The 12,824-nt window shown below is 33.6% G+C and overlaps 2 protein-coding genes across 2 annotated transcripts; both read right to left on the bottom strand.

The window, feature by feature from the left end:
- Positions 1–375: 375 nt before the first annotated feature.
- LOC127254448 (uncharacterized) lies at positions 376–813 on the bottom strand. Its single transcript, XM_051279540.1, has one exon. It carries the CDS (start codon positions 811–813, stop codon positions 376–378), a length of 438 nt encoding a protein of 145 aa, XP_051135497.1.
- A 603-nt stretch (positions 814–1,416) lies between these two features.
- Positions 1,417–11,913, bottom strand: LOC127254316 (two pore calcium channel protein 1A). The gene is made up of 23 exons (XM_051279371.1): positions 11,389–11,913; positions 10,493–10,636; positions 10,300–10,395; positions 9,740–9,835; positions 8,609–8,739; positions 8,117–8,177; positions 7,832–7,998; positions 7,532–7,637; positions 6,991–7,068; positions 6,686–6,747; positions 6,372–6,444; positions 6,047–6,112; positions 5,819–5,965; positions 5,421–5,478; positions 4,718–4,825; positions 4,179–4,242; positions 3,478–3,646; positions 3,136–3,200; positions 2,832–2,922; positions 2,527–2,613; positions 2,116–2,196; positions 1,876–1,910; positions 1,417–1,768 (listed from the first exon to the last, which is right to left on the bottom strand). The coding sequence occupies exons 1-23, from the start codon at positions 11,536–11,538 to the stop codon at positions 1,681–1,683; spliced, it is 2,223 nt and encodes a 740-aa protein (XP_051135328.1). The 5' UTR covers positions 11,539–11,913; the 3' UTR covers positions 1,417–1,680.
- Between the last annotated feature and the right edge of the window lie 911 nt (positions 11,914–12,824).

The following is a 12,824-nucleotide window of genomic DNA, read 5'->3' as shown; positions in this document are numbered from 1 at the left end:
TTTTTCTCTATTCTTTTTGCTATGCAATATCTCAATTCTTTGGAAAGCCTTATAACCCATATATATTTTATGTACAATTGCATATAATAAATTATTTTGTCTTTTAAATATCAAAATTCAAATTAAAAACCCATAAATAAATGCATTAAAAAAAAAAAAAAATCTACACAAATTCATAGATTGTTAGGTGACAGAAGTAACTAGTATACAAATCAAAGTTGTATAATAATATATTTGTAAAGATTTTGCCAAGTAACCCTACTGGCTACTACACTAAATTTTACAATCCATCCACATTATTACATCAAAAGATTCACACAAGCACAAGATCAAACCCAAATTTTTTCCAAGATCAATCCTCCAATTCATTACTCATTAATCATACTTGTCCGACCAAGTGTAAGCAAAAACTAAAACCCATGAAAGAGCCAACACTAAATCCCCGACGAGCTGCCGCGGCCAATCCGACGCCAAATCCTCCAATCGTCTTTCAAAGAATGCTCTCCATATGGCCATCAGGAAATGCAACACCACACATCCCTTGGCGAAGAACAATTGGAACTCCCGATCCCGGACGAACCCCACCATGAAAACCAGGCCCCCTATAAGGACCAGCAGCAGGCCGGAAAACGAGTTTGACACCTCGATGATCAGCTGATCATGCGGCGTCGATCCCCAGAGCATCCTCGCCGTCTCGACGCCGTGCCCGAAGGCCAAAACCTCCTTGTGGTAGAACATAATGAGGCCTCCACAGGTTAGGGTGATGAAGGAATGCAGCATGCAGATGATGAAGAACACTGATGATTGTTCCATTAATGGAGATTGATAATGTGAAAATTTCATATATATATATATATATGTATAATTAGGGTTCTTGTAGAGTTAATGGAACAGTGAATTGAGAAGTTTTTTTTTTATATATATATATGATCACAAGGAGAGGATGATTAAATTTTCATTTTCTGCATTGGAATCTTTATTGGGATTGAGGATTGCCATTAAGGGACAAAAATAGGAATGGGGATTGGGGATTTTGGAAACCCTAAAAACCCTAATTTCCAAAAAGTTGGAGAGGGGTCATTGATAAGTGTGCCATGTAATGTTTGGTCTTGTTCTTCCTTTTGGCAATTTGGCCAACTGTGTGATCAATCAATTCCCCACACCTTTTCATGAAATAGAAATTTAATAATTTCTTGTTTTCTCACCTCTCTTTGATTAAAAAGAACCAATATACTTTTAATGAAAATTCGTTAAATTTTGTTATTTTTTATTTTATTCATAATATGTAAATCTGCTGACCAAAGCAAAAAATAATATGATCGAATTGAAGTAATACTACATCGAAAGCCACCCGAAGAAACGATCAAATTAAGTACAAAAATGTGAGACTAAAATCTCATATATATGGACAAACATATAAACTATGTTAGTAGTAATAACCAAAACAAGACTGAAGCATTTTTCACAACCTCCAATGGCCTAAAGATCAAACCACACTTAAAACAACTAGTCCTGTAATAATTCATTTTGCAAAAAAGCTCGATCATCGACATGATATAACAAAGGGAACCTGCAGATTGTCCTCGGTGAGTTCCATATAAAATTTGGACATGAAGAACGGGAGACTTATTGCAGTAAACAGACGAAAATGTGGGAGAGAGTAATCACTGTGAATCCAGTTTATGCCTCGGAGCATTCGGTGGTTTTCAGCTCTGCGCTCAGCATATGGTGCAGAAGCATGTCAACCCTCTGATTCCTCGACTTAGCACTGCCACGGCATAAGCACAAATTCGACAAAATAAATAAATATATATAAGATCGAAATGTATCTCAAGCTACATCAACAAAGAAAGAAAATGGTGGCAGTAGACTTACCCAAGACGACGCCTTCGCTCCTTTCCATTGTCATCCTGAACATGGAGTTCATCGTGTAAATAATTTGATTTGATTTGATTTTCTATTGCAATGTATATAAGAAATCTATATGCTGTGTGAATTCTAAGATAACCAAGCAACAGATGATCCTCTATTGATTAATCCATGAGATATATGCTGGAGTTTGATTATCCCGAATTATGATTGAGAAGATGCATGTAATGAAAGTAATCAACAGACCTTAACATCCACCTCTTCAGATTTGTCAGAAGCTTCGAGTTCCATTTCCGCAAAGAAAGCTTCCAAGACAAAAGCCACCACCTAAAAATACAAGTGAAAAGAAATGTCACATCATATTCTCTTACTAGAGTGATCAGAGAACTTGATAGCTGGAGAAAATGTTCCTGAATATGGAAGTCGTAGGAAGCGAACAGAAAACCTTTGAAAAACATGTCTCAAGAAACATTTTCCTAGTTCGGGATCATAGCATGTGACCATATTATCAGTGATCAAACCATTGTTTCGAAAAAAATAGGGAGGGAAAATGCAAGAAGCATAGCAACAATTAATTTCAACACTCAATTGTACGATAATGCCAATTAGTCTCAGATTATGCGAGAAGTTTGTGATGCATTACTGAGTATGACTTACCAAATTCAAAAGGAGTAACACTGTAATGAGATAGAAGCTGATGAAGTAGACGTAGACCCAAGCTGTTCCCGTCAGTTCCTTGTAGCTCTGGAGTTACAACCATTATCGAATCATATAAAAGAACAATGGCACTAAGAGGTAGAATACCCAAAAATTTACAGTGCTCAGAGAAGAGAAATCTAGCATGCAATTCGCATAACATACTAAATGCAAGCAACGTCAAAATGTTGCAAAAAAGAAGGTTTTAGCTTAAAAAGAATGATGCAACGATTGAACTGCTGCAACGAGTTTCTAATGTACGTTACCTGCATCCATGCTTGCCAATTTCCCATCACTAGCAAATTGAAAAGCGTAACCATGCCATTGGGGTAGTCATTGAAGTTGAAGAGTAAGTAGCTAAGTTTGTCAAGGAAACTTCATGAGAAGACGATTAACCAATAATGTTACTTCAAATGTTCTCAGGACACTGCACAAGGTAAACTCCGGCAAGAAAGTTATGCATTTCTTTTTCTATTTTTTTTTGGTTTACAACCCAAAATCAGTAAATCTTTACATGTTTAAGGATAAATATATAAAGACTAAATGAAATTCACTCGCAACCAAGGATACTCATTATCTTTCAGGTCAGTCCGGTCGAGATCCATATTCCCATCGTAAACTACCCCACCAAAGATCTACAATGTTCAGAAGAAAATTTTAAATAAAAACAGGAGTGAAATATCAGGAAGACAAATTCAACTGTTCATTATCATGACCTTTCAATTATCTATTAAAAATCAAGAACCAAATATAAGGGGGTATCAAAGATGCATTAGCTGTGTTAGAACACAAAATCTATATATGTATATATTGTTTTTCGAATTTTGTGTTCTGTTTGAAGCTACTATTTTGAAGGGGCGGAAAAGAGAAGCAAAATATAGGAGAAAACTACATCGAAAAGCAGTAATATACCTGTACACCGAGGGAACAGTATACACACATTACACAAAATATGGTTCCCAGGTACGGCATTAGACTTGGTATTAGGGTAAAGAACGTAGCCACAAATGCACGATACTGTGGAACATGCATCAAAAGCCTAATCAGTCGTAGCATTCTTGCTATCAGAAGATACCGAATCCTGCAAATTAACATCCACATTCACATTTAGACAAATAGAACTTAATGTATGCATAGAAGACGCGCAAATGAACCACATCTTCAAATGTGCTAAAAATCACCTCAATAAATAGATATACAATCGAAAGAGCTTTATATTACATTTTGGTAAGCCTATAACTCTCATCTTTTCCTCATGAACATTGCGGACACATAACAAACAGCTCAAACCACAACAGCAATTTTGTACAGGTGTCAGGTTAGGACTTATGCTTTTTATATGAAAGAATTGCTATTCCTGATGTAATATATGTTTAATGTGAAGGATGGGATGGATAAACGAGAATTATGGATAAGTTAATCAAGCTTTTGAAAAAGGTTAGAAAGAGAAAGGAGATACTAATGTTTTGTCAATACATTGTGAATCTGTTATTATCTCCAATCTCTTCATCTAAAACAGCTTTATACTTTTGTTACTGAAGAAAAATTGGAATTTTTAGAAGAAAAATTGGTGGAATAGAACATCATAGAAATCATATGTTAAGGAACCTCACCATTCACCATTCGAGAGGAAACTGCCTCCGGTGGGGGTGATAAAAGTTGCTGTTTCTCCTATTACTGTAAAAAAGAAGACAGTATTCAGCATTAAGTGTTATAAAAATAAAGAACAAACATAAACTTCAGGAAGAAATTACGACGTTGACACTTTTTCTAAATAATTTCCTCTTTTCAATTCTGACTTTCAGCAGTCATACATGAAAGATCAATGACACATATCACAAAGAAGTTGCTTTCAGTAAGTTTGGCGGCAAAAAGTATTAGATTGTGCTTGTTGATTATGTGAAGATACTGATCAAGGAACATGACTATTTTCTTTGCTTTTTTACACTGGTTTTGGTATTTAATTAGCTTTGACCATGCATTATTGATAAGAATAATACATGTTTCAATCTTGCCAACAAGAAACAATGCTCACACAAACACACACACACACATGTGTATATGAAATTCTATAAATGGAAGATCAACTAGAAGTTTGTTTATCGACATGAATCTAGAAGACATGTTTCATTAAATTGATAACCATACTTACCAATAACCCATGTAATTATAAAGTCAAAGCGATTTTGTCCGTCCCTCCAATAATTTTCAAACCCATAGGCATAAACTTTTAATGCCATTTCCAGGACATAAATCCATCCTGTGAAAGGAAATACCAATTCTTAGTTTCATATATGAATAAGATTGCAAAATACAGACCAAGACAGCCACTTTTGAAATGGTAATAAGAGAACGATCAGTTAAAAACTTAACCAAGTAAGAACATTTAGAGAACTTCCACGAAGCATATATTACATCTAAAATGTTTCTAGCTAGACCTCGGTATCATTTGTAAAATAGAGATCAATACATACAACATATATATGTATATATATCTAAATGTAGATCTATCTGACAATGCTTTAGAAGTAAGCACATTCATTTTGATAGTAATGTCGAAAACTGACACTTGATAGTCCAGTATAATGTTAGGAATCGTAAATAACATCTGCCAAGAGAAAGTACAGTCAGCAGTGAACACCATTCTCTTTTACTTTAATATGAGAATAATATAGATAAATTTTGCGTTGGATAAAATCTACAGAAATTAAATAAAGATTCCATATTAACTCAGAGACATGCAAACAATTTGAATCAATTTCATAGCTTCAATATTAGGTTTAGTCGCACTCAACGATTTGAATTTGAAGGAACTTTATGATAAAATCATAGCATGTAATTCATGAAGATTTTACCAAATACAAACTCCAATTTCTGCCAAGCATCTTGAGCAGAATTATCCTCGATATCAAGCTGCAGTGCAACAAGAAACACGTAAATAATAATAAAACAAAGGCTTCACTTGTTAAGGAAGATAATATTGATTCTCTTTTAGACACTTTTCCTATTTCTTCTTTATTGTTATGATCTGCGTGCTTTACGCCAATGCTTATGTGAGATTATTTACTGAAAATATCAAGTTACAAGTTAGGTTTGTAGGGCTATGAGGAGAGGATCTCCCATTGTAAATATGACTTTCTTGGTCCTTGTCAAGCCTAAAAAACACCACTAGTTCTCTACAAACAAGAAAGTGCCAAAATAAATAAATAAAAACAAAAATATTTCTTGAAACACCTAGATTAAACAGCCATACCGTTGTCTCAATAACAACAGCAACAAAGTTCAGGATCAGAATGAATGCTACAATGTAATTGAATATGGCGCTTCGAACAAACTCTTTTATTTTCTCAGATGCATAAGAGTTGTAGAATGTGGGACAACAATTTCGAAAAACAGGTTCCTGCAGAGGCAAAGCAGCAGTAAGTACCCAGTAAGAGAGATCAAAGAACATAGCTCTTAAGAAGACGTAAAGATAATTTACTGATTCCTCTTTCTGAAATCTGAGTCCTATGGCATGCGACAGATCAACAAATTCTTCCAAATTAATCTGCACGTAAATCAACAGAACAGAAAAACAGTAAATGTGACAGTATATGGAGAAAGCCACCTTTCGATGCAATCACTTCTATAACAAAATGAATCCCATTTTGATCATATCCGTGTGTATATAAAACAATTTGAAAGCACGAGCATTCAGAATCTATACATGTCCAGGGTATAAGACTACAAAACTAAGCAACACAGGTGAAGACATGGCACTGGATGATAATTGATCTTGAGAAAATGGAAAAAAGTGGAAGAGTTACCTTGACATCATGACTATCATCCAACTCATAGAATATCAATTCAAAGTCCTCGCGCGATATTTTGGGCAATGTCCTACATATCATGGAACAGAGTTTTTGAATATTCAGAGCTGAATGATACAAAAGAAAAGCATCTTAATATATATACACATATATGCATCATATAAACAGGTAACAACCAACAAGAACATGGCTAATGTTAAGGCAAAAACAATTTGAAGTGAAAAACATTTCTGAAGAGAAAATTAGGGGTGGTTCCTATATCATATGTTTCTAGAATAAATATTACTCCTATTAAAAAAAATATAAAAAACCTGTATTTGTTCAGTTCTGCAAATAGACGAATGCACTGATCCTTGTCAAGGTAACCAAGCTCCTGCCAATAACCAAAAAGAAAAGAATAAATCAAGCAAGTTCATGAATGATGCTTTATAAAAATAGGATTTTCTCCAGTTACAGGTAAATTAAAAATTGAAAGTAGAACCGACACATCCCTTGTGTGTAGGAAACATATCAACACAGATGGTGTTTCAGAGCCTACTACGAAAGAAGTTATGGCATCATATGATTTTTTACATACCTTGTAATCCCAATTAGTGGAAAATGAAATATTACTCACATTCTCATCAATCAGGTTAAATGCTTTCTTCAGTACCCTTGTTCTAGTTCGATCCTTCTCAGCCACTTGCTTCACAAGCTGCAGAAAAACAGATCAGTTACTTATCACACTTCTAAAATGAGAACAAATAAGGGAATCCATATTCACAAGGTTGTCAAAATGTTGATGCATATGATTCAAAACATTCCTTCAGAAGGTAAAGTTCCATATTTGGACTAAGATTTGAAGGATGCATAGCCTCTTTAAGGAATGAAAAACCTAACTTTTTTTCCCAGTAACAGCAATATAAAGATATGTGCTCTTAAATCTACAGCCACCATTTAAACACGAAAAACACTACCTCCATCCACACCACACAATTTTTTTTCTCTGACATATCGATAAAGGGGTCTAATCTTGTGATAGACTAATTACAGTTTTGCAAAATATTCATGCCACAAACACTAATAACACCTTCACTATATTGTATGGCATGCAGTTTAGGTACTTTCGATGCGTTAAACCATATATATTTCAATAAATAATTAGGGACAGAGCGCACCTCACCCTTGAAGCTATCATAAACAACGGCAAGAATCAAGTTGGTGACAAAGTAAACCCCCAAAAGCACAAAAACGACAAAGAATAGAACATTCCACCGTGATTGCCTACATAGAAAATTAGATTGTCGAGTTAGGACATTTAGAGATTCAAACACAATACCAGAATCAATAGATTGTTGCAGTTAATTATTCCAGCCTACGTTTCTGTGTATTTGCGGCACAATATCCATTTTCGAATGGCAAAAATTTCAAAAAGAGATGCTAACAGCATCCAGTATTTGTTTTCTGCAGAAACTTACTTGTATGCAGGAATCCAGACGTCTGGATTGTTGGAAGTTGTGAACAGAATAAACATCTCGTACAATGTTACACCATAAGAGGTAAATGTAGTTTTGCCCTGTTCAGTGTCTTCGAAGATAACATACGCCAACCAACTAGAAAACAGAAGGAATAAAAGCAATAAAGCCTGCATTTGGTTTTCGATTACAACCAGTCAAAAGAAAAAATGATAATCAATGAATTTGCTTCGAACTTTTTGAAATTTAGTAGAAAACTTTGAAGTGAATTTTTGAGAGAAAACACACCATGACATTGAGATAAGTGCCAAGCATTCCATAAAGAATGATTATGCTATCCCGTATGTCCCTGTAGTCAGTTAAAAGAATCCTCAGTTTATCAATCAAGTAATGAATGGACACAAACATTTTTCACAAACAAATAATGAAACAAGCACATTTTGACGAGCAAGTAATAGAACAATACAGACATTTTATCTATATAATGTTAATTTTGTAAAGTATAGTTAATGCATATTTTACTTTAGATATTATAGGTTAAATAATGATAAAGACGATCTATCAAACAGATTTCCACAATGCTATATTCTCTTTTCATAGAGCAAAAGTTCTCCATTGAACATGAACTATCCAAGGCAATATAAACATTATAAGAAAAGAAAAGAAAAGAAAAGAGGGGAAAAAGGAAAATGTTTGATATCAAAGGGGGTAAATTGCTATGCAAAAGCACAAAATAATCTAAGAACTAGTAAGGCCATTGCAAAATGGATGCACCCTTACCTTATGTTAAGAATGAAAAAGACAACCCGGATATAAGGTGCAATACGGAATGGAAGAGTATCGAATGCTGCTGGAGAAAGATAAACAATATATACTGATAGATCAACAATAAGTATTACTAAAAAGAGTACCTGCAAATGAAATACAGCAAACAGAGGCAAAAGATTAAGGATCGTAATTCATAAAATAAGTTCATTATAAGGAAAAAAAAAATCAATATTTCCAAAAGTGTTAGAAAACACATGCACATTTTCTATATAAATAGACTATGCAGCCATCAGATAATTATGTTAATATAAAGATGATAGAAACTCTTAAATGGCACAGAAATCATTTGCAGGGAAAATGCTGCCAGAAATATCCGGATATAGATGGTACGGACATATAAAAGTCCACCTTCGATACTATGTGGGAGATTGAGTTATTGATGTATTTTTTTTCTTGAAATATAGAATCTAGGTTTCATGATGCAGAACCAAATGCAAGAAATAGATTCTAAAAGATATATCGCCATTACTGTTTCTTTAGCAGACAGGTCTATGTACCCTCAATACACGACTTCAGATGCCAATAGTTGAACCAAAAGAAATGGCACGGACTGATTATTACACATTCCCTCAACCTTCTAGTCCTCATTATAAGCTCGTAATCTGAAAATGCTAAATCACTTTAAATAATACATTTTACTGCTACAGGCTAGGTGTCTCCCTCACAGCATTCTTTGATTGTTTCTAGAATTGAAATAGAAAGAGAAAAAGTGAGCAAACAGTAGCTATGATCCCAAGTCCTAAGAGGCAATCTTGAATACATGCAGAACGAATACCTTATCATTAATCTTCTCTTCTAGGTGTTTATTCTAGATGATTCACTTGGTCTAGCCTCGGAAGCAATACTCGTTTATCGCTTCCTAACTTTTTGTACTCTAAACTACCTTATCGAAATAGACTAAGTTATTTATATGGATCTGGTATGAATAGAATACAACCCCAACAGAAACAAGCTCACAATTTCATCAAACGGCACATAATCTACAGCAAAATAATAATTATCAACAACTCCTTTGTATGCTAAAAGCTTTTATACTTAAAACAGAAAATTGTTGTAAATGTCCTTGGCTATGAAATGATGTACCTTGAGTCTATTAAGAACACTCTTCCAGAAGATATTGAATCCTTCATATGATACTGGAAAAAGTATATGTACAACCAGAATCAAAAGAGTCACACCCTGCAAAAAGTGGAAACATAGTGTATGAGATAAATAAGAAGCTCTGACAGAAACCCCACTCCAGAAAAAAAAAAAAAAAAAAGAAAACAACAACAACAATAGCTTTAGTTTTCATATATGGGATTAGACAACAGATTCAGAAAATGAAAACAGGGATGTGTGCGGACATATAAAATTACAAATCCTTTCTTTTTTCCCTTAGTTACCATCCACTATACAATCTTGCTATTGTTAGTTATTCCAAGATTTTCAGCATTATTCACATCTATATTGCCTAGTAATCTTTTCTCTCTCTCTCTCTCTCTCTTGGAGAGAAAAGTAGTAGATTATGTTCTAGGCAAAGTAGAGAAAGATCAGAAATCAAAATATTTAGAATACAGATGCAATATCTAAACAGTAACATAAAATGAATTGAGCAACTCAAAAACAGTCACAGGCTATTCAATTAATAATATGCTAGTTACCTCATAAACAAGACTTTCAGCAGTAGTGAGGAATGGAAGCTCTCCTAGAAAGTAGTAGTCGCGATTATTGCAGTTCTCAGTGCACCATAAAGGTTTCTTAGATTCCAAACAATTATTCATGAGTCAAGATACTTGCTTCAGATCTTATAATTCAGACAACATAACAAAAAAACAGTTGAGAGACTCTACAAACCTCCAAGAAATTCAGAGCAATTAAGGCAAAGTAGTTGACGGTCCAAAGGAAATCAAATCGTGAAAACATTAAATATGAGTTTAAGGAGGTTCCAAAGCTAGATTGATCAAGAATCTCCTCTGGTATGCCAATTCCATCTTCAGCCTGCAGAAGCATCCACATTTGATATTGTTAGAAGAACATTCAACACAAAACACCAAAATTGAAAATAGTTTCGACATGAATACATTTATCCCCATCTAGGTCATGAAAAACATTACTTTATCCAAAATGCCATTACTCTGAAAAATGGAAGTTACAATAAGCCAGGTCAGGTCACCTATTAGAAGTTTCCTTCAAATGACAGCAAAATTCAGAACTAAAGAAAATTGTGCAGTCTGCGACTTCGTGTGCATTAGCAAGCCCGAAACATGCAAGCTAACTCATTTAAAATCCATAGTTCATCCAAAGTGTATATTTATGCTACATCAAGATATACTCCAGCAATATTTTCATTAAGTAGGACCTCCAGAAGAAATAAAAAGAACGAAATCTCGTGTTATCATCTCTATTTAGATTTACTAAAATTGAAATTATTCTATAGAACCTTTGCACATAGAGAATAAAGTCATAGTGAAAGCTACAACCATGAATGTTCCCAAACAACACATTTCATAACTTATTTTCAAGATGATGCGTATTTGTCACAAAACGCATAATCCTAAACAAAACGTTCATATTCGATATTCATGGAATATACTGTTTCACTTGTTTTATTCAAGAAAATCAAGAAAGTTGCCGATACTAATAAACATCAGAAGAACCTCCTTTTCGGGCATTATCTAAACCGCAAGACAATGCCATAAAAGCAACGCAACTCGACGAAACCAAAAAAGACGAAAAACAAAAAAACGTACAAGATCAACCAAAGCAGCAGCCTTCTGATACGTTGATCCGTGAGCAATAGCGTCGGATCTTCTGTCGAACAAACGCTTCCGGTCCCATCCTGCGCCGCCGCTGCCGCTGCCGCCGGCCTCTCTGCGACCACCCAACAAAGCTTCATCCATGTCTTCCCCCAATTCGGATCAAGAACAGATTTTTTTGACTTTCAGTTCAGCTATCTCGAACAATCTCAGAGCATCATGTGTCCGCATCCATTAATAAATAATTAAATATACACGAAAGCATGTGAATGTGAATGTGATCTGCAGGTGCAAGTGGAGTTGCTGGGAGTCAAAGAAGTTAATTTATGTGATGATTCGGCGATGAAAGGGAGAGGTGGGGTTGGGAGTGGCGATTGAATGAGTGAATGAATGAATTGTTTGATCAATAAGAGAGGGGGGGCTACGCGTGAGGACTGCAGATCGACGAGTGTCGTGAAGATCCGAGTGATGCGTGGGATTAACGGACTTAACTACAAATGGATAATGTAATGGAATTGTGTCGGCAGCGTTTGGTGGGACTGGTGGCATTGAATTGAATTGAATTGATTTGTCAGTTCTTGAGCCTTCCTCAGAACGGTGTCGTTTCATTCTTGATTGAGCTTTCTTGATAGTTAGGATGTTGAAAGAACGTATTGTATTGTTTTAATCCATCAAGACGACAGTAACATTTTTATATTGCTATTCATAAATTCTTTAATGTTATAATAAATTCTCTACAACTACATGTATAAAATTTATATTTAAATATTTAAGTGATACTAGTGTGTTTGAATTTTGAATTTGATATTTAATTTAAATAATACTTTTCTTTTCGAAAATAATAATTGATTATTATTAATTAGGATAAGAATAATAAAATTATTTATTATATAAATAAATAATGTATAAATTTAACAGATAAAAAAATAATATAATTATTTCCAATAAAAATAATATTTTATTAAAAAATAATATATTTTTATTTAAAATTAAGAATTGATAAATATAAATTAAAAATTAAAAAAGAAAAAAAAAAGTCACAGAATCCTATTATGTTACTGTATTGTACTTCTTTGTATTGTCCAATTATTATTATTTTTTTCTGACTTTGTATCTATATACTTGGCATTTTCCCAAATTTTGTGAAATTTTTTTTTTTTTTTTTGGGTATGTTATGTGATATGATATGTATATTTTGAATTTCTTTTGTATGGTCCTAATTGATTATACATTAAAATAAGAATAAAAAAAAAATTACTTCTTTATAACTTTAACTATTCAAATGAATAACGTCTAAAAAATAATATTTGATGTGTTTCTTTTGCTTGAGTTTAGAAAAATTTGATTTTGATTTGGCATTAAAATAATATTTGATGAAATATTTTATAAGAAAAAATATATATATTTTTTTTTGAAAAATATATAGTTCA

Source organism: Andrographis paniculata, unplaced genomic scaffold (genome assembly GCF_009805555.1).
Source record: "Andrographis paniculata isolate CXL003 unplaced genomic scaffold, ASM980555v1 Contig52END, whole genome shotgun sequence".
NCBI classification, from domain to species: Eukaryota; Viridiplantae; Streptophyta; class Magnoliopsida; order Lamiales; family Acanthaceae; genus Andrographis; species Andrographis paniculata.
This window is presented reverse-complemented; position numbering and strand designations above follow the sequence as displayed.

Coding starts and splice junctions, on each gene's coding strand:
- LOC127254316 (XM_051279371.1), bottom strand. CDS start 11,538: ATGGATGAAGCTTTGTTGGGTGGTCGCAGAGAGGCCGGCGGCAGCGGC. Junction 7,999..8,116: donor GCACTTATCTCAATGTCATG/GTGTGTTTTCTC, acceptor AACCAAATGCAG/GCTTTATTGCTTTTATTCCT. Junction 2,197..2,526: donor TGTTACTCCTTTTGAATTTG/GTAAGTCATACT, acceptor TTGTATTTTTAG/GTGGTGGCTTTTGTCTTGGA.
- LOC127254448 (XM_051279540.1), bottom strand. CDS start 813: ATGGAACAATCATCAGTGTTCTTCATCATCTGCATGCTGCATTCCTTC.